Source organism: Sceloporus occidentalis, unplaced genomic scaffold, assembly GCF_023333645.1.
Source record: "Sceloporus occidentalis isolate IW3139 unplaced genomic scaffold, rSceOcc1.0.p SCAF_6, whole genome shotgun sequence".
Taxonomy (NCBI): domain Eukaryota; kingdom Metazoa; phylum Chordata; class Lepidosauria; order Squamata; family Phrynosomatidae; genus Sceloporus; species Sceloporus occidentalis.
Window position 1 is genome coordinate 59,934,687 of NW_028316986.1, and position 22,157 is coordinate 59,956,843.

The 22,157-nt window shown below is 42.2% G+C and overlaps 1 protein-coding gene across 8 annotated transcripts in view; it reads left to right on the plus strand.

The window, feature by feature from the left end:
* The window catches only part of SMYD3 (SET and MYND domain containing 3), a 503,325-nt gene that overhangs the window by 421,000 nt on the left and 60,168 nt on the right, over positions 1 to 22,157 (plus strand). For all 8 annotated transcript variants that reach the window (XM_089528391.1, XM_089528390.1, XM_089528392.1 and 5 more), the window contains one exon: positions 3,320 to 3,494. In XM_089528391.1, the coding sequence (XP_089384517.1) occupies positions 3,320 to 3,494 (175 nt within the window). The remainder of the gene's footprint in view (positions 1 to 3,319; positions 3,495 to 22,157) is intronic.

Consider the following 22,157-nt stretch of genomic DNA (forward strand, 5'->3'; position numbering starts at 1 on the left):
ACGTACTGGACGCATACGTCCAGACATGTCGCGGCACCTATGACGTCGCGAGTCCGCGCCAGGTGCCTCGCGACGTCATAGAGGCGCCGCAAGAAGAAGCTCCGAAATGGAGCTTCTTTTTTGCTCCGCACAGGAGCCGCGCGGTTTGACTGCTGCAGCTCCCGCGCGGAGCAAACGGCGGCGGCGGGGAAGCGCCGCAAACCGGCGGTTTGTATCCCGCCACAAAGTTGCAAATTGTCATTTTGTGCATTTTGTTCCCTGAGCCTTTATGAACAGTACACAATGACACAGTAACTCAGCTAATCACATTTAAATTGGTGGCTTCATTTCTGTCACTACAACATCCTGTATTATTATAGTTTCAGTTTAATATTAATAGTAAACTGTTACAGTAATATTACAGTAATATTGCCCCCCTGTGTATGTGTGTGTATAATATTGTTATTACGTGCCTAATTATTATGTGCTTTCAAGGCAAATCCAACATATGCCAACCCTCTCATAGTGTTTTAAACAGGGTTTGTCATTGCCTTCCTCTGAGGCTAGGTGAGTGTGACTTGCCTAAGGTCATCCAGTGTATTTCCATTGCTGAGTGGTGATTCAAGTCCTGGGGTGCATCTTAAACTGTAGAAATAATGCAGTTTGACACCACGTTAACTGCTGTGGTTTCATCCTACAAAATCCTGGGATTTGTAGTTTTGTGAGGCACCAGCACACTTTGGCAGAGAAGCTAAAAGATGTAGTAAAATTTCAAATTCCAGGATTCCATAGGATGGATCCATAGCATTTAAAGTGGTGTCAAACTGCATTATTTCTACAGTGTAGATGCAGCCTTGGTCCTCCAGAGTCCTAGTCCAAATTTTAAACCACTATACTCCACTGGCTCTTAAAAGTGTATAGGCAGGCTTTATGATTCAGGCAATCTCAAGCATATTTCACTAGTCAATAAGTTCCCAAAAGACACAGTGAAACATACCTCTGAGTGAACATGTATTTCAAACATACATATCAAGTTTTAGAATTACATTTGCAGAGGAGATACCTTATTACAAACAATGCAAAAGTGCTGAACATAAAAGCCTTCAATTGAGAAAAAGGACTGGGAATATTCTACAGAATTCTCTAGTGCTCTCCTGAACCACATAGCATTGCAGAGAACTGTAGCATTTACAGAAAATTCTAAACACTTCATGAAACTACAGATCCCAAGATTCCATAAGATAGAGTCATGGTATCAAAGGATGAAAGTGGTACCAAAGTGTAATGTAATGTGGATACATGCCCTTTCTGATGCCCATATTGATATCCTCTGAGAACCCCTGACATATTGTATAAAACAGGATGAAAGTAGGGCAGAAACAGCTAAGTTGCTATCTTTATTAATATTATAGTAGAGTTTATATTATTATATATTCAGTCAAGGTATTCTGACCAAGGCATTTTTTGCACCTTCTTACACAGAAATAATTAAAGTGAAATGTTTTTCAGAAGACTCAAAAGACAGCAATTATAACAATTGTTGACATTCAGTTCACATTATCATGTCTGAGCATGTTATCTGCATAAGCAAGTACTGAAGCAATGATTAGACCACTGTGATATTGACATGTATTAAAATTACTCTGTTTTGTTTCACATTTGTTTAAAAGACAAATTTTAAGATGCCAAACTAGATCTGAAGTTGAAGGTGCAATCATTTGTAACACCTTCTTCAATTCAACTAAATTCATAAATAAACAAACAAATCTATGGGTGGCAGTGGAGCTGTATCAGGAAACTCATGCATTCTGGTCATTCGGCAATCCTGATCCAAATTGTCCCTCAACTGCTATTCACTGTGGAAACAAAAATCTACAGCCATCATATTGTACTTGTTTTTCCTCTATAATTAGGAGCTGCTCTGGAATATTTTTTTAAATTTTATTTTTCATCTGGACTCTCTTCCTGCTTTTAGGCCCCAAATAAGAACTGCCATCATCCTACAAGCTGCTTTTAGGATGCACACGCATATGCCCACACTCGCATTAGCAGAGACACAGTCACACCTCTTCAGTTGTTATTGTTGTTAACTGCCTTCAAGTTGACCCATGACGACCCCATGGATGAGACATCTCCAAGATTCCCTATCTTCCTCTGCTCTGCTCAGGTGCTGCAGGTTCAAGCCCATGGTCTCCTTGATTGAGTCCAACCATCTAACATGTGATCTCTATCTCTTTCTACTGCCTTCTACCTTTCCTAACATTATTGTCTTTTGCAGTGATTCATGCCATCTCATGATGTGGCTGATGTGTGACAGCCTCAGTTTAGCAATTTTGGTTTCCAGAGAGCATTCAGGCTTGATCTGTTCTAGGACCCATTTGATATCTTCAGTACTATGATCATTTGACCCTAAGTGGACTTCTTCCATTTAGCCTCCTCTAATCAATTTTTCAAGGAATCCCTGCTGAAACAAATGCTGAAACACTAAATATGAGAAGTAAATTCATTGTTGTGCACTGATTTTACATTTTGCCTCTCTTTTTTGGCTCTTCTTTGGCACTATTTTTTTTTTTTTTGGCTCTTTTTTGGCATTTCTCTTCTTCTTGTTATTTTCTTGCCAACTAAGGAACAAGAAACTGGGAACATCAGTGCCCACTTATGAAAAATATCTTTGTAAGTGAAAGTGATATAGACCTGAGTGGATAACTATTATGTGAATCTGATTCATTTGAACATGAAGATCTTTTGTCTCTCCTGTTAATGTAGTGAAGGAGCTTTTGAAACATTTAATAATTGGATCATTGCAGTGCCTTTTATCACACAGATCACTAATCTAAAACCATTTATCTGTGAAGCCCAGAGCAGTTTTTCCCCATCTTGGTCAATTAACGCTGGACAAAACCCTTTTTAGTCGGAACTGTTACATGAAAGAAATGACAATTACGTATCTGTAGATGGTTTTTAATTTTGTAGAGACATTAAAGCAGAAGTAGTACGCTAGAAAGAGACCGCTTATTTTAGGAAAATAGTGCTTCGGAAAGTCAAGAATTAATTATAGCTTGACTTGCCTTCAGTTTTGTATTACTGTACCTGTATTAAAGTAATATATTCTCCCCACCTATTTTTATGATTTTCTAGTGAATATAGAGCTTCCTATATAGGAGTTTGTGAACTCTACATTGAAATAAAATGTTTTACAGTTGAATACTTTATGGGATACTATTCAGATACATAGTATGGGATACTGTGTATGGTACCTTAATCTAATATAATTTTACTGTGTGCTGAAGTTTTTCTCAAATTATCATATGGATCAATCCTTAACCACAATAAATGGCAGAGTGGGAGCAAGTTCTGAAGACATGCAAGACATTACTTAAGAACAATGCAGCTCAGCTCCCAGACACAAATATCTACCAGCTGAAAGTGCTTGACCTTGCCATGGATGCCTGCATAAACCTTGGCCTTTTGGAGGAAGCTCTGCATTATGGCTACAGAACTTTGGAGCCTTACAGGTGAGATCTAAAACTGCAATGATCTATTACAATCCAGGAAAGAAAGGTGCTCCACATCCCGACTGTATGATGTCAGCCAAGAAAAGTGGGGGATGGTTCTCACAACAAACGTTGGTCCAGCACAGCTGCGATTTGGACAGGCATGTGTTGTTGTTGTTGATTCCCTTCAACTTCAACTTAAGGCTGCCCTATGTATGAAAGACTCCCAAGTTCCCCAGTTATCAACTGCCTTGCTCAGGTTTTGCAAACTCACTTTTTTTATATATATTCTGAGCAGTAATGTACAACTTCTTAGTATATGTGCACTACAATGTTCATAAGACTTTTTTGTTCAAGCTGGCTTTTAAGGAGTAAGTGCTTGCACGGAGCCATTTTATAGGGGAAGGGTGCTTTCTTTTTAACTTTAGTGTGCTTTTAAAGTGTTTTATGCTATTTATAAACAATCATTTTAAAGCAATTTTTTAAAAAAAATCATTTAAAATCTTATTGTTAAAATTTAGCTCATTCTTTTGATGAGCCACTTTGGTTCCCACTCCAGGATGTATATAAATGAAATAATAATAAATAATGTGAATTCCAAATTCCATCCCTGCTAGAAGAAGAGAGATAAGAGGATTGATATGGCTTGCACTTGATGCCATTCTCTAATTTGGTTGGTAATTAATGGCAACCCTTTTCCAGCAGTGTGTCCAACCTTTCCAGCCAGAACATTTACAGTGTGTTGGCAAAGAACAACCACTCTTCCTCATTTTAACTATTTTGGGGAAATTGCTGACATCTTCCTGCTCTCATTGATGCTGAATTCCACATTATTTGCCATATTTTGGGGCATCTCTAACTGTTGTGTACTTCTCTAGATGTTGCTGGTAAACAAATCCCATTGTCCCAGACCAAGACTGAGGCTGGGCAGGCTAATGGGAGCTGCAGACCAACTACATTTGGAGAGTTACAGGTTCCATGTTTTCCTCTTCGACATATATTTTCTTGGAGAGCTTTGGACTCATTTCCATCAGATCTGTTTGTAGTTTCCAATAAATGCTGTAGTCCAAGGTGCATTTTGTGAGACATGTTCTTCTTTATCTCCTTATAGTGCTTCTTGCTTTTACTCTTGCATGTCTAATTAATTTTGACTGATATGTTTTGAACAAAAGATGAGTCTTTTTCCTTTGAAACAAATAGCAAATGTATGGGGAAATAACGTGGGCGGTAGCCAGGGATGATCAAAGGGAGATCTGCAGTTTTTAAAAGAAATTGTTCATAGGAATGCATTTTTGTAAAAATAAAATTAAATTAGATTGATGAGGAAGCTCAAAAGTTGGGTCTGTAAATATCAGCATTAGTATTGCAGCTGTCTCTACCTGTTTACAGAAGGGAAAGCAGTCAAATCTTCATATAATTGTTGTATGTTCTTGGGAAAGGGGGGTGATTGTGGGCAGGGGTTAAGTGTGGCTGCAATAGGAATTAACATTACTAGCAATTGTTGCTGAGAGGGATACTTCCTCTGATACTGGAGGTAATATATAACCATCGTGGCAAATAGCCACTGATAACCTTTTATTGTGTGCCTTCAAGTTGACTTTAACTTATTGTGAACCTATCTTAGGGTTTTCTTAGCAAGATTTTATTTAGAGTGGGTTTGCCATTGCCTTTCTCTAATGCTGAGTGTGACATGGGTTTTCATGATTGAGTGGATAATCAAACCCTGGTCTCCCTCAGTCATAGTCCAGTGCTTGAAACCACTAGCTCTACTGATAGCCTTTCCCTCCAGGACTTTGTCTAATTTAACACACTGTCAGGAAAGGTGCAGTATTTCCTCAAAATGACTGCTACCTTTTGAATTTATTCCCTTTATTTCCTGTTTCTATTCTATGGTATTTCTTTTACCCTTTGACCTGTAAAGACAGCGCTTCAGGTCAAGAAAATGGCATATCATTTAAAATGCAGAAAGGATTGCAGCAGAAAGCAATTTTAATTTTATCAGTCATTTTAAATATCTTTTTCCATGTTTGCTTAGTGGTGTGTAGCATACTACTGGATGACTGATTATAGCCAAGTTGATACCTTCTCTTCTTCCCACTCCTTCCACTCCCTGTTTGTACACACAAGTGGCATGCTCTGTTAAAATGTCTGTGATGGACTGTTGCTGGCACGGGAAGGCTCCTGACCTCCCTCGTACCTTGAAGATGGTGCTGTTAGTCACATCAGGTGCAAAATCATTTCCTGAGGAGAGACAATTTCTGTCCGAGTTCTTTTTAGCTTCAAGCCATCACTACAAGTTTTGACGCACCTGACAAAAAAACAACAACCCAATTTCTCATTACAAGAAGTTGCGCCTGAAGCAGCAGGATATCAAATCCTGGGAAATCTGTTGGGGTGCATTGAATTTCTCCAGTTGAATCAATCTACTGCTTGACTGCTCCTGCAGTTCCATTACGGCTATCTGTATTCCTTTTCTGAGTTCTAGGAGGAGAAAAATATTCATATTTGTTATCTGCAGGGTATAACCGGAACAACAATCCATCCAGACAAACAGGAGGTGGTATGTCCACTTTTAAAAGGGCTGAAGGAATTGGTCTAAAATCATTTTAACTTCAGGAACTGTATTTACTTTGTGTATTTCCATTATGTGATCAGCAGGGTTGACAGCAACAATAATGTACTAAGTGCAGTTTTTGAAAACATGTTTTCAATGAAATTGTTCCTAGCTTTTCATTGAACAAACATATTAGTCAGTTGAAGTATCTTTCTAAAGAATATGCTATCTGTGAAACTTTAAGACTTGTTTGCGTTATCCTGTAAACTGAGAAATAAATAATACAGTTTGAGTCTCCCTTATCTGGAATTAATAAATTCGAAATATTCCAAAATCCAAAACTTTTTTCATGGGTGACTGAGATAGTGGCACTTTTACTTTCTCATGATTCATTGTACACAAACTTTGTTTAATACACAAATTAATAATAATAATAATAATAATAATAATAATAATACATTTTATTTATAAACCACTATTCCAAATAGATCATAACGGTGTACAAGAAAATTATAAAACAGTACAATATATAAAAACAAATGCAATAGATATATGAAACTGATAAAACATTACAGTTACCAATAAAATACATATTAAAACCTCTAAGAACAAGACCAAGCCAGCAGATGTACTTGAGGTTGTTACTCATTTTTGGGGAAGGATCACCTTAACAAAGAACCTCAGGGAAGGCTTGATGAAACAGAAAAGTCTTCAATCTCTTTTTAAAGAGATCTAGGGAGGTGGCGGCACGGAGTTCCTCGGGAAGGGTGCCGAGATGGAAAAAACTCTCTGTGAAGTTGACATATATCTAAAGGAAGGAATCCTCAACAGATTCTTCCCAGATGACCTGAGTGTGCGGGGCAGATTATATGGGGAGAGGCGGTCCTCCAAGTACCCTGGGCCCAAGCCATTTAGGGCTTTATAGGTTATAACCAAAACCTTGTATTGTGCCCGGAAGCGAACAGGCAGCCAATGGAGATCATGCAGAATCGGTGTTATATGGTCGGCCCTGGGACATCTGGTGACCACCCTAGCTGCCATATTCTGCACTAGCTGAAGCTTCCGGATTTGGTACAAGGGTTGCCCCATGTAGAGCACATTACAGAAATCCAACTGAGAGGTTACCAGAGCATGTACCACTGTTTCAAGGTCCTCTTGGTCTAGGTAGGGTCGCAGCTGGCGTATCAGCCGAAGCTGGTAACAGGTGCTTCTGACCGTCGCATCCACCTGAGAAGTCAGCTGGAGCGACGAGTCCAAAAGCACCCCCAAACTGCGAACTGAGTCCTTCAGGGGGAGCGTGACCCCATTCAGGACAGGTGGACAAATTTCACCACCCGGACCGGGGGAGCCTATCACTAGTACTTCCGTTTTCTCTGGATTCAAGCTGAGTTTGTTTTTCCTCATCCAGCCCATTACCAACTCCAAGCAGGCATTTAGAGGATAGATGCCATCCCTAGTCACTGCAACAGTCGGGGACACAGAGAAGCATATTTGGGTGTCATCAGCATACTGATAACACTGTGCCCCGTGTCTCCGGATGATCTCTCCCAGCGGTTTCATGTAAATGTTAAATAGCATAGGGGACAGAATAGTTCCTTGAGGGACACCAGATGTAAGTTCCCTCTTATCGGAGCAAACGTCCCCCAGCTGCACCATCTGGAATCTACCCAAGAGGTAGGAACAGAACCACTGGAGTGCAGTGCCCCCGATACCTAACTCCCTCAGGCGTTCCAGAAGGATACCATGTTCAATGGTATCGAAAGCTGCCGAGATGTCCAAGAGCACTAACAGGGACACGCTTCCCCTGTCCATGGCCAGACGGAGATCATCGACTAAGGCGACCATGGCCGTCTCAACTCCATAGCCCGCCCGGAAGCCGGTTTGAAATGGGTCTAGAAAATCTGTTTCTTCCAATTAAATAATTGTATACAATAACCTCCAAGCTATGTGTATAACGTGTATATGAAACATAAATTAATTTTGTGTTTAGACTTGGCTCCCATCTTCAAGATATTTCACAGACTTGCCATCCATTGATTCAGACATCCGCAGATGGCAAGCCCGTGTTGTTCCCAGTGGCAGTGTGTGCACATGGCCATCTGCCATTTTGGACAGCCCCAGTTGTCCCCAGTGGCAGTGCGTGCATGCAGCTGTGCTGCCATTCGGGACAAAGGAGGCATACCTGAAGTCCTGTTTCTGTTGCCCCTAATGTTGGTACAAATGCATGCATGCGCTGCCACTGGGAACAACAGGGGCTGTCTTCAATGGCACCATGGCCACATGCACTTGCTACATGGGTCAATGGACTTGAGCATCTGCAAATTTTGGTACCTGTGGGGGGGGGGTGTCCAGGACAGATCCCCCACGGATACCAAATTTACATATATGTAACTACTGATAATGTGAAATAAAAAAAATGCAAACACCTATGGTTCCAAGTATTTCAGATAAAAGAGACGCAACCTGTAAATCATTTTAAAGCACAGAAATGGTAGCATATTTTGCTGATTTAAAGGAATAGGAAATTCATTTTAAAAGCTGCAAGCATAAGTAAAGTCCTAATCTGCATAAAGAGTTTTACTCAGACCTTGGAAACATTTCTTTAGAAAGATACTACAGCTCACAGTCAACATGGCTAATATTGCTGGGAGTTATAGTACAAAATGAAACCTTTTCAAGTTCTGAGGTCCACAGCAGTTAATTACACATCTATCTTAGTTGGAAGAACTGATATATGGAGCTACTGCACATGGTTTCTCATGAAGCCTTCTCATATATTTATTGCTGTTGCATTCATTGTTGGCAGGTTTCCCTTAGAGTAGACAATGCTGATTGCTTGGCTATTGTGTGAGCAGCATATTGGACTAGAGAGCCCTTTGGTGCAATCCAGTATGGCTCATCCTGTGCTCTTATTTCGAGAACTTTGACACTGCAGTGGCATTAGCCACAATCTAGAACAAGTCATTTAGCATGGAAGTCTGTGGTTTCCTGTAGGAAGAAAATGACTTCAAGCTCCCAGAAATGTTGGCATTTTGTAGTGTTCAAGTGACGCCTTTGCCATTTGTGGCTGGTGTCTTCCTTGTTAGTGTAGTGGTGAATCTGCTATGGTTTTTAGTCTACACATTACAGGAGTGTCAATAAGACAAAATGATAATTGAATCATAAAATTATAGGTCCAAAACATGCTGCAGAAATAATGCAGTTTGAGACTGCTTCAACTGCCCTGGCTCAGTGCTAGCGAATCCTGGGACTTATAGTTTATTGTGGCACCAGAGCTTTCTGACAGATAAGGCTAAATGTCTCACAAAACTACAATTCCCAGGATTCCCTAGCATTGAGCCAGAGCAGTTAAAGTGGTCTCAAATTGGATTATTTCTGCGGTGTATTTTGGCTAGTATAGGTAAGGAACTGCAAGCATATAGCCTAGCAGTAAACAAAGAGGAGACGAGCTCCAGATGCTCTAAGGATGGTCAATTGTTTATTCAATGTTTAAATAGCCCAGCATGTTTTGGCCACACTAAGCCTTCCTCAGGGGTGAAAACAAATATAAATACACTTGATTTATAATATTTAATAAGAGAGGACAATGTGTTTTAGACCATAGAGTGGTAAGGGCCCTTGAGGGTCTCCTAGTCCAAACTCTTGCCAGTGCAGATGAAATGAAGGGGGATGTTGAAGGACCCATTCCATGAAGTGTGGGTTTTGTTTCGTTTTTTGCACCATTTACCCATGTTAAGGTCAAGTTTAATGGAAGGAAGTCTGTACTCACAAGAATGTGAATATAGTCCCAATTAAGACATGTCAAGCTCCTTTGAAGTTAATAACCCTTGAGTTAGGTGTTCCTTACTTGGAATAGCACCTTTTGACCTCTTTAGGTGTAAAGTCTTCTATGTAATTGTTCATATCAAACTTGGAATGGCATTCTACATCCATTCTTAATTTACTGTGGATGTCTGATGTATGGAAATTAGGGGATTTAGAAACCACTTCTGCTCAACAGCACAGGGATACCCCGATGTCATTTATTGATAGAGAATAGGAGCAGCCCTGAATGTTTGTACTGTTCTGGAGATAGGCAAAGTCAGCATGTTGTTTCTCCTTGAAATGTTGCTTGTTCTGCTTTAATGGAGTTGTTTCTGTTTAGCACCAATGTATCTTAGAAGAGCTGGAAGCTGTGTGAATACAAAAATGATCAAACAAAGCAAAACAAAAACTCTAGATGTTTTTGATTAAAATCATATTTATTTATTTTAAAAGGTATTTTCCCTTAAAATAAAATCTGAAGTTCTTTAAATAGCTAGTTTAACAGATACCTTGGGTTGGGTGTAGACTTGATCATAGTTGGAGTTGGTTCACTGAATCAATAGGATTTGTTAGTTGTGGGTAACATATGATTTATTCATGTAAGTCCCTTGGATTCCATTCAGTTTGTTCTAAGTTTGTTTTAAGTATGATTCAGTGTAATTTAACCTACTGGCTCAAGTTCATCTACTATTACTTGTGGCATATATACCAAGCTGTGATTAATTTGAATTCTATTGCTTTCATTGTGATAGGATCAAGCTAACTTTAACAAGAGAGCCAGATTCCTTTTCTTTGTGAATGATGTATCTATTTACTCCTTTCTCAAATTATTAGCTGCTAGCCTTTTCTTTTGGAAAGTTGTTTCTAAGGAGAGAGTCATAGAGCTAAATCCATTGTTAACCTTAACAGGAGTAGAACCATTGAAATAAACCCCAATGCATTTAATACTACTTAAAGTGTACCTTTACATTAATTGTTCAGCCTTTTCTTCTGTTTTAACCTAGTGATTTGTTTAATACATTTTAATTCTATTTAAATATTTTTGTTGTTTTTACTCTAGAATTGTTCTAAACATTTTATACTCATTTAATCGTATGCCACCCTGAGATCTCAAAATAGAGGACAGGATGGAAATATTTTAATTAATCAGATAACCAATCAATTAGCATAAGTGATGACTAATGTGTACTGTTCATTTCAGTGGGCTTAGTCTTGCTAAGACTAACTGTGGCCTGAATTCAATTGTTAGTTGCAACTACAGTAGATCTATTGAATCAATGGCTGAAAGGTAAGTCAACACTTAGGCAAATCCCTTTGATTAAATAGCTCTACTGTTGTAGCTGTTGGATTTAGGCCATTGGGTTTAGATGTGTCTGGGGTGGGACTCATACAGCCATCCAGATGTTGTTGGACTAAAAGTCTCAATATTCTCATTTTGGCTGTGCTGGTTGGGTTTGCTTTGTGTGTGTGATTTAAGCAAAAATCTCCTTTTAATCTCTGTCTGTCTAGAGTCTGACTATCTGATTATTAAATGTAAGCCTCATTGCATTTGTCTATTTCATTGTATAGCTAAAAGGACAAATTAAATCTGTTGCAGGTTAGTTCCATAATGTATAATACTACCTAATGCAGCAGGCCACCCATACAGGTATAGCCCAAGTTTCCATGGCCTTCTTGTCTCTACTTAACACTGTGTAAGTGCAGAGGATAGGCATGCCAGTGGTATAGAGTCTGCAGAAATGAGGCTAGTTAAAATTAATAGACTTTCCCCTTCCTCGATATTATTTCTGTAGACACTTGTGATGTGGACTGTTAACAGCATGGGGTACTACAGTACTATGAGTTGATTGCTTTAGCGACTCATATTTGCTAGAGTGGAGAGTCATCCCTGCATAAACCTTGGCTACTAGGGATCTCAGAAATGTGTGTCAATTCACTGAAAAAAGGAGTAGCAAGCAATATTATAACTTTTTATACTTGATCCTCTTGTGCCTTCAAGATGATTTGGATTGGAACTCCTATCATTCCTGACTGGTTCTGATGGGAGTGGCGACCAAACACATGTAGCAAACTTGTTCTTTCGGTGTAGATGTTTAGGTAGGTGAAAAAAAGGTGATCTACATGTATGAGAGAGGCTTGCAGAAACCCTCCTGTTTTGTAGAAATACACATATGTTCACTGACCACGGAATGCTGTTCTGGGAAAACCATGGTGGAAGGGAAACATAATGGTTAGCAGACTGGCTGCTGGAAATCTGAATAGGAGCACTAAACACTGCAACATTTTGTTACAGATATTATTATTATTATTATTATTATTATTGTTATTATTATTATTATTATGATCATCCTGCCTTCCCCCCAGTATTGTGACTCAATACAGAAACATCAGTAAAAACATATAAATGTTAATTTAAAAGCAATAAAACAATATATAAAATTAACGCCATTAAAATTCATTGAAAAGCAGGACAAAAAAATCAGAGGCAGACATAAAATATGATATAGAAAAAGCGATACCCCTCACATACCAAATATTTTTTTTTAATGTGAATTTATTAGAAATTAGAAAATGTGAAGTAAATCAGGGATTCTTTGGATGCTGGTTCTTTTCCCTGCTTGTTTTTGAAAGCACCACAACAAAGAACATCAAAATGGGGCATATTACCACTAGGGGTTGCTGGTGTTTGGCCCCAGGGACCCTAAGTAATTGCTGCCCAGAAGTTCTGAGGGTGCGGGGTGGAATGTATGGGGAGAGGCGGTCCTTCAGGTATCCTGGGCCCAAGCCATGTAGGGCTTTATAGGTAATCACCAACACCTTGTACTGTGCCCGGAAGCGAATAGGCAGCCAGTGCAGCTCTTTAAGCACTGGTGTAATATGGCTGGTCCTGGAAGTACCAGTGACCAGCCTGGCCGCCATATTCTGTACCAACTGTAGCTTCCGAGTGTGATACAAGGGTTGCCCCATATAGAGCGCATTGCAGAAATCCAATCTAGAGGTTACCAGAGCATGTACCACCGTTTCAAGGTCCCTCTGGGCCAGGTATGGGCGCAGCTGGCGAATGAGCCGAAGCTGATAACAGGTGTTCCTGACCGTCGCATTCACCTGAGATGTTAGGTGAAGCGACGAATCAAGAAGCACCCCCAGACTGCGCACGGAGTCCTTCACAGGAAGCGTGATCCCATTCAGGACAGGTGGAACCACCGCCATTCCTGGACCAGGGGAACCTATCACAAGTACCTCCGTTTTCTCTGGATTCAGGCTGAGTCGGTTTTTCCTCATCCAGCCCATTACTGACTCCAGGCATGCCACGAGAGGAGAGACGCCATCCTCGGTCAGTGCATCAGTCGGAGACATAGAGAAGACTATCTGGGTGTCATCAGCGTACTGATAACCCCGCGCCCCATGTCTCCGGATGATCTCTCCCAGCGGTTTCATGTAAATGTTAAATAGCATGGGAGACAGAATGGCTCCTTGAGGGACCCCGGTTGTGAGGGCCCTCTTATCGGAGCACACGTCTCCCAGCTGCACCATCTGGAACCTCCCAGAGAGGTAGGACCGGAACCACTGGAGCGCAGTGCCCCCGATACCCACCTCAGCCAGGCGCTCCAGAAGGATACCATGGTCTATGGTATCGAAAGCCGCTGAGATGTCCAAGAGCTCCAACAGGGACACGCTTCCCCTGTCGATGCCTAGACGGAGATCATCGACCAAGGCGACCATGGCCGTCTCAACCCCGTAACCCGCCCAAAAGCCAGTTTGAAATGGGTCCAGATAATCTGTTTCATCCAAGACCGACTGAAGCTGGATTGCAACCGCCCTCTCGATCACCTTCCCCAAAAATGGCAGCAGCGAGACTGGCCGATAATTGTTATATACCAGGGGGTCGAGGGAGGGCTTTTTTAATAAAGGTTTTACAATGGCCAATTTTAACTCAGATGGAAATTGCCCTTCCCTCAGAGATGTATTAATAATCCGTCGCAGTAACAAATTACTGCCGGTCACCCCTGCGCTGCTAGCCATGAGGGACAGGGATCGAGAGAGCAGGTTGTCTTCCGAACACTTCCGAGGATCTTGTCCACATCATCGGTACTTACCAACTCAAACTGATCCAGTTTATTGGAGTCCACGGAGGCTCTCGATGCCTCTACCCTAGGTTCTGCTCCAATGCCAGCGTTAAGACCTTCGCTTATCCGAGAGATTTTATCCGCGAAGAAGTTGTTAAATTGGTCACAGCAGGCCTTAGAAGGTTCAAGGAGCTGGTTCGGGGCGGGAGGGAGCTGAGTTAGCTCCCTGACCACCCTGAACAACTCTGCTGGACGCGACTCCGCGGACGCGACACGAGCAGCATAGAACGAGTTCTTAGCTGCTCGTATCGCCTCTCCGTAGTCCTCCAAAAGGTGGTCTAGGAGAGTCTTGTCGGCTAAGCGTAGGTGTTTCCGCCAGAGGTGCTCTAGCCGTCGCAGAACCCGCTTCCTTGCCCGGAGATCTTCCGTATACCAGGGCTTACGCTTGGAAGCAGGTTGGGAGCGATACTGTGTATAGCCCTAGAGAGACCGGTATTCCAGATACCAGTCAGGGCATCAACAGAGTCGCCGTCACTTCCAACCATGTATCCCTCTAAGGCTTCCTGGAACCTATTGGGTTCCATCAGCCTTCGAGGGTGGACCATCCTAATAGGTCCACCACCCCCGGGGGGGATCTGGGTAGCGGCTTTGATTTTTGCCTCCACGAGGAAGTGATCCGTCCATGACAGGGGGGAAATATTAGTTATTTCCGCCCACGGATTTTCCGCATCCGAGCAGAAGACCATATCAAGTGTATTACCCGCGAAATGTGTTGGACCCGCAATCAGCTGGGACAGGCCCATGGCTGCCATGGTATCCATAAATTCCCGAGCCGCACCGGATGGAACATAGTTGGCCATGAGAGCGATGTTGAAGTCGCCCAGGACTAAGAGCCTGGGCGTCTCCAGCATCAGCTCCGCGACCAGCTGTGTCAGCTCGTTAAGGGAGTCCGCTAGTGCACGGGGTGGTCGGTATACCAACAGAATCCCTAGACTGTCCTTAGCCTTTAGGGTCAGGTAAATGCACTCGATAAAGAACGTCTGCCGGATGTGGTTCCTGGTGAGAGACAAGGTGTTCCTATGTATCAAGGCCACACACCCCCCGCCCACCTAACCTGGGCTGGTCCTTCACCGAGAACCCAGCAGGAAGGGCCTGTGCCAACACAGCGTCACCCTCAGGCCCAAGCCAGGTCTCGGTAATGCAAGCCAGGTCGCAATTAGTGTCCTCCAACAAATCGTGGAGGATGTGGGTCTTGTTGTTAATCAACCTGGCGTTGCACAGGAGCAGCGACAGGGTTTGTGGCACGGTTGGAATGACCCTCAGGTCCCTTTGGTTGGGAGGGGGACAGGAAGGAGAGATAGATATGACACATCGATCCCACCTTCCTCTGCAACGCAAGTCCCTTCTCCCACCGCCATATCTCCCCTTGCCCAGCACTACCTCAATAGGAGCTCCGCTCATGCCGATGTTATCCCCCTCCTCCCCAGCCCGCGCATCCCCCACGTCCATAACCTCCTCCCCCCCCTTCCCCAGCAATAAAGAGAGCAGAGGTTAGCCACTTCAGGCATCCCCTGCTCTAAGGCTGACATCTGCACAGCCTCTTCTGGCTCTTGCGCCGCTAAAACTGCGCCGCTGCGCAGTTGCGCAGCTGGAGTCCTCCAAACAGTCTGTGGGTGGCCTCCCTGGGGCGGTGCGCAGATGCGCACCTCCGACACCCCAGAGAGAGCCGCCCGGCAGAAGCAGCTTGGCCCCTGGCCCAAAGTCCGGGAGGAGAGGGAGGCGTGGTGAGGAGGAGTCCAAGGAGGTGGTTTTCAACGTGTCGCTGCCACCGACACGCCCCTCGCTCCACCTTCCCCCCAGGTCTCCCGAGTCTGGTCCTCCGGAGCCGCCTCGGAGCCGCAGCCAAAAGCACAGAGGAGTCCTCCAAACAGTCCGTGGGCGGCCTCCCTGGGGCGGTGCGCAGATGCGCACCTCCGACACCCCAGAGAGAGCCGCCCGGCAGAAGCAGCTTGGCCCCTGGCCCAAAGTCCGGGAGGTAGCATTGGAAGTTGTGGGAGGAGGGGGAGTCACCCCCCAAATGCCACAATTGCTGTTCCACTGATGAAAGCTTCCACAAGATCAAAGAAACTTTCGTGAGCAAAGCAACATCAGTTAGCTACAATCCATATCTTAAAGACTTCAAAACAACAGAAGTGTGTTTTCTGAATTTTTATCATTTGCATAGCCATGTTATTAGTCCTACTCTTCCTTCTTTAAACAAGGAACCCACTTGAAACAATTGGTGGTTCTTAATTAGGATTGTACATCTTTGCTTGTTTAATTATCATATGCAAGAATGAATAATTTCATATATCTTTCTCCCCACTGTGTAAGAGTACAAGGCATTCTGCACAACTTTCAACTACTATTTACATTTCACGACTATTTTCAGGAGATTTTGTGCAAAAATTGATGTACTGATTCTGTGTAGTTTATGTGGGATTTGTGCTGTTTTCAATATATGCAATGTTATTGTATTTTGCACAAAATGTATTGGTTTCTGCACAAAATGTTGATTATTACATAGATTTTATGTGCTTTTTTGTACAAATAAATGTTTCCAAAGAGAAACCCAAAGTGCAAAGAATCTTGTACAGTACCCATTTCCCTTCTTTTCAACAGGATGTCTCAAAAATCACAACACCTTTTTTCATTGAGGATGAGCTTGCACAATGTAGGATTTTTAAATGTTAGAAATATTGGTACAGTTAGAGCTCAAGTGTAATCTCAGCTACACTTTGCTGTATATTCTATGAAATGTCATAAGTGATTATTCAAATTTCAGAGGTTACTCACTGGAATATGAATGTACGTGTAATGGGGGGACCCCTTTAGATTAAACTTGGGGGAGATGATGAATTCCAGTTTGGGGTACTGCCTGGGTGATGAATTCCAGTTTTGGAAGGCTCTTGTGGGTCACATTCCAGTAGCTGTAGCATCTTTGAAACTAAACAAAAGAAAGAAGTTGGTAGCCTGAGCTTTGGTAGACTTCAGCCTACTTCCTCAGATGCATCTAAGAAAGTAGGCTTAAATCTACGAAAGCTCGTGCTACCAACTTCTTTCTTTGAGTTAGTCTCATTGGTGCTATAAGACCACTTTGCATCCTGATTTTCCATACTAACATGGTTATGTTTTTGAATTCCAGTAGTTGTTCAAGCTAAAGGCACAGGACAGAGCCAAAGCAAAGTGAGAAGGGCCATATGTCATTTTTACCAATTTGGATATTTTATGACCAAGCACACAAAAAACAATTGGGCTCCACATAACTTCTTCCTGGCCTGTGAAGCAAGACTCATTTTCATAGAGCAAGCCCTTAAATGCCCTCTGGTCTCTTCATCACCAATCAGAGATTAACACAAAACAACTTGTGAGACAGCAACCTCTCTGGGTCAGATCTGACCATTGATCTGAGGTTGTTGCCACTGCTTTAGAGGTTCTGCTGCTTGTATTACATATTGTCATATGCTGCTGTTGTCAGGATTCCTTATGTAGTTTTACTGGATAAACACCTTTTTTCTTTTCAAAGTGAAAATTGTAATATTGTCATAGGAAGAAGAGATAGGCCCTGTACATATGGGCCCTTTAGCACGTCATGGCAACGTGCTAGGGTTGCCTTGGGGTGCTGTTTCCTGACGCCCCACAACACTAGGATGTCGCCAGGATGTCACAGCTGTGCGGTGCCATTTACACGGCGCGCACAGCTGTGACATCACTGCCATGCGGCAACGTATACACAGCGTGCACAGCTGTGACGTCACTGCCGTGTGCCTTCCACATGGGTGTGCGTGGCAGCGACGTCCTTGCAGGCAGTTTGCGGCAGCACTAAAAGGAGCCACTTTTTAGCGGTCCTTTTGTTTCTGTGTAGCTGTGCCGCACAATTTGGATGCTGTGGCACGGTTACACAGAAAAGAGGCAGCCATTGGCCGCCTCTTTCTGGCGGTCTGTACCCCGCCATAGTTAGATACACACATCATACACACATACATGGGATTGAGAGGACATGATCATAACTTTCCACAAGAGCTCTGGAAGTTATTTTATGGACTACAACTCCCAAGCCAATATCCTAAACAGTTCTAGTGGAGATTAAAAGTCTGCTGGTATAGGTACATGTGAGGAGGAGAAGGCCTTGCTGTGTGATGGCATGTGGCAGTGGTGAAGAAAAAAAAATAAAGGTGGAGGTGACGGGAGGTAGAGGAAGCTACTCACTGTGAACTCTTTATTTATTTTTGAATGCCTCTTTTGGTGGAATCCTCACTGCTAAAGTACTATGGCTCATCTGCCCTAAAAAATCTTCTGTAACATGGCACAGGTGATTTTCCAGGTCACCACCTATATAGTGCCTTGGCCCAAGGACCCCTTGTAGCCAGGAATTCAAAAAATAAGCACCTTGGAGTCAGTATCCAAAAGACAATATATGGCAGACTCTTATTCCCATTGTTGCCATTTTTCCACTTGTGCAAGGACACTTTTCTGTATGACTGCAAACACTATCAAATTGTTACCTGGCTGGGCAGTTCTGGGAACTGAACCTCAAAAAAGTAACTTTTCCAGTTTCTGGTCTCCAAAGTGTTTTTCATTTCCCCATATACTGGAAATCTACAGTCTACTTGCAAAGTCTGTCTCTTGTGATCTGGGGTCTAGCTTTATTTGAAAGAAGCTGTTGTATCATAAGAACCAGTAATGATGCTATGACTTCTGATACATGATTTATAAAGATGTATCCATAAATGACTTCCTTCTGCAGCCCTTCCTGTGCCCTAAATTCCCTGAAAGCCTATTCTGGAAGGCTGGGAATTTTTCAGTACCAAAAGGGCTGTAAAAGGAAGGGGCAAAAAATCCTGAGGGTCACATTGGATTTTGCCCTGTAAATCCATACCCTCCAACTGTCCTGCATTGGCAGGAACAGTTATGATTAATCTTTTGTCCCACTTTCTCACCTGCTTTTAAAATGTCCCAGTTTCTGTCTTCTCCTCCCACATTTTCCCTTTGTCCTCAGCTTACTTCCATTGGTGTGCAAATCAAGTTCAAAAGTGCAACAGAAGTTGGCACTGAATTAACTCTGTTGGGGGGAGAAGAGTAAGCAAGGGATCCTCAAGCAAAAACAAATCATGTGTTATTCCTCATTAATAGTTTTTGCCATCTTGACCACACTCTGATGTTGCTTGGCCACAAATATCCCAGTTTCCATCTGTTGTAAGTCCAGATTGTTTCTCACAGCAGAATGAAATTACTAATCAGACTGAAGTACTGTACTGTATTTTCTGGCATATAAGACTACTTTTTAACCCAGGAAAATCTTCTCAAAAGTTGGGGATCGTCTCATACGCCAGGTGTCGTCTTATATTGCGGGTGCTGAAACTTCCGAGCAGGACTGGAAAATCTGCGGTCGCCGCATATGGTGGGGGGAGCTCAAAAATAGCTGTGGCTGCATCCCCTCCCTATGTGGCGACCATATGAAAGCAGCAAGGGCAGCGCTGTACAATACGGTAGAAGAAAATCTTGGGCTGGGCAGTCAGGGAGAGCTGACCAATCCAAGCAGGCTTTGTATACAGCATTGGTGTTTCCCATTTCTTGGTGTATGCCAGAAGCATGGAAGTGCTCTGGGGTCTGTGGATGAACAGCCTCTCCTGACACAACCCAGGAACACTCTTACAATTTCCCCCACTTTTAATGAACTCAAATAGCTGAGTACTAGGGATGGAGTAGCTTCAGCTGGAGGTCCTTCCAAACTTTCAGGCAGGGGACATGTGATTGTTTCTTCTGCAAAGAACAGGGTTCTCTCTTTTTCTTTCTCTTCACCCCTCCTTCCTTCACTTTCTTGGGGTGGAGGTTAAAAAAAAAATCCTATGCCCCCTATGACATGTTTGTATATTTTAATGGGACTATAGGGTTGATTATTTATTTAAAATTAAATATTATTAAGATATATGTCAATCTTCACAAATAAATTCACAAAGCTAAAGAATCACAGAAGTGATACCATATGTATTTATTTATTTACTTCATTAAGTGCAGCACTGATCACGCACACTGTAGCAAAACATTCTCAGGACAGCTTGTAACAAGCGCAATAAGATTAACAGTCTAAAAGAGTGTTGAACACAATTTGAGAAGCAGAAAATAAAACAGACTAAAATGGATTTAACAGGTGGTAACAGGTTTTAAAATGTCTGAGGGAATACAATGTGGAAAGATTGTTTTGAATGTTTTAGAAAGCCCTTATTCTTAGATGACCATATTTGTACATCTCATTTTCCATGATAGTTTCTGACAATGCCAGTAAAACCATGTGCAACAGCAGGCTTTATCATACCCACCTTTTTATATAATATATAACTTAATACCACTGATTTTGTGACTGGGGATCAGTGGATAGGTGATATTTAGGCCTCATGAAAATTTCCATGTCAAACATCAGTCTCAATTCTATGTTTCTTGCAACAAAAATAAAAGGCAAAGGAAGTCATTTCAAACAAAATAATGAAAGAAAGAAGAAAGCCTTGGCTAAACAAGACTAATATATTTATTATGTTTTTCAATGGTAAAAAGTATATGTTAGTCATAGCTTGTGATTTTCCTTACCTATATATTTTGGATTTAGTGTACTTAATTTTGTCATTGGCCACTGGAAGATAAACAGTGGGTTAATTTGCTAGTCTGATTGCTGAGACATGTACCTGTGAGGAATTGCAAGGAATACACATTTCCACTAATATCTAATTTGGCTCTTATTTACAGAGTTGGATTGAGATTCAAGTGTGCCCACTTCCTCCTCCTTACAGCATCCCCTAACACCCCCTCCAAAAAGAAAGCTATGCAAATAGAGTGAGTTGTGATGAAAATTTGGAAGAGGCCATTTCTGTGAATCCAACTTGTTGAATGCAATCCAGGATCTAGCTCACATTCTGCAGAGATTGTCTACATATCATTAAATTTAAGACTGAGTGCCGTGGCACCAGTAACAAGAGAGAGGAGGAAAAACTCTCCAGGATTTCACCATTTATTGCAATTAATGATATGTGTCAAGAACTATACTTTTAAGAGAACACAGCTAGATTCTGCTGAAACAGGTTCTGTAACCAGAAGAATGAACAATTGATGTGTTGCTATTTGTGAAGGTGTTGATCTCTTTGAGTCTGAAGATGCTAAATGGGAACAGATAACATCAATGTTATATCTCAGTGGCAGAGAACATGCTTGGAATTTTAGTTTCAGTCCCTAGCATCTCCACTTAAAAGGATCTTAGATAGCATGGCTGGGGGGGCGGGGGGGGGATACACCTGTATATGAGATAGATTTCAACCAGAACGGAAAACCCTGAGCTAGATGGTGTCTGTGTATTTATGAATGAAAACTGGGTTTGGCATATGCATTTTAATGATAAGCCCTTTTTGCTATGCCTTCTCCTCTTTGTGAATGAAGGCACAATCTGAATCTAAAATAAGACAAGAGCTGCATATGCACTGCAGAAATAATACAGTTTGACATCACTTTAATTGCCATGGCTCAATGCTATGGAATTCTGGGATTTGTAGTTTTGTGAGACTTTTAGCTGCTGCTATCACAGAGTTCTGGTGCCACAACAAACTACAAATGCCAGGATTCCATAGCATTGAGCAATGGCAGTTAAAGTGGTGTCAAACTTCATTTCCCCCCCCTCAGTGCAGATGCAGCCATAGAGGTACATAATTCCTGACATGTCAGTCTAGTGCTTCCTACTATTACTACTGACAATCTTGAGTGACAGAATATTGTATGTTTGTGGTACAACATATTGCAAATAGTGGTAGCTTGTGACTTCTGTGTAAATGGAATTGAAAAATTGCTGGGGGGGGGGGGGAGAGGCCAGGTGCTAGGCCTTATGCTCCAATTTGTTCAGCTTCTTGAATAGCTCCTTTAAAGTTTAGGCTAAATCCTGGAGCATTATGGGGTCCAGGAGCTGCCACTGGTTCTAAGCAACCAAGAGGTACCCAAGGGAATGATAGAGTTGGTAGAGACCACAAGGGCCATCCAGTCCAATCCCCTGCCGTGCAGGAGCTCACAATCATCTGGTATCCTTTCTTCCCAGCCCCATAAATGAGCAATTTCCTTAATCCATCATTTCATTCTGCCTCCTTTGGTTGGTTTCTTCATAGGTATTCAAACTACAAAGAATGACTGTGCTATTTCTTTCTTTCTACAAGTCTCTTACTTATGGGTTAACAGGAGATGTGTACA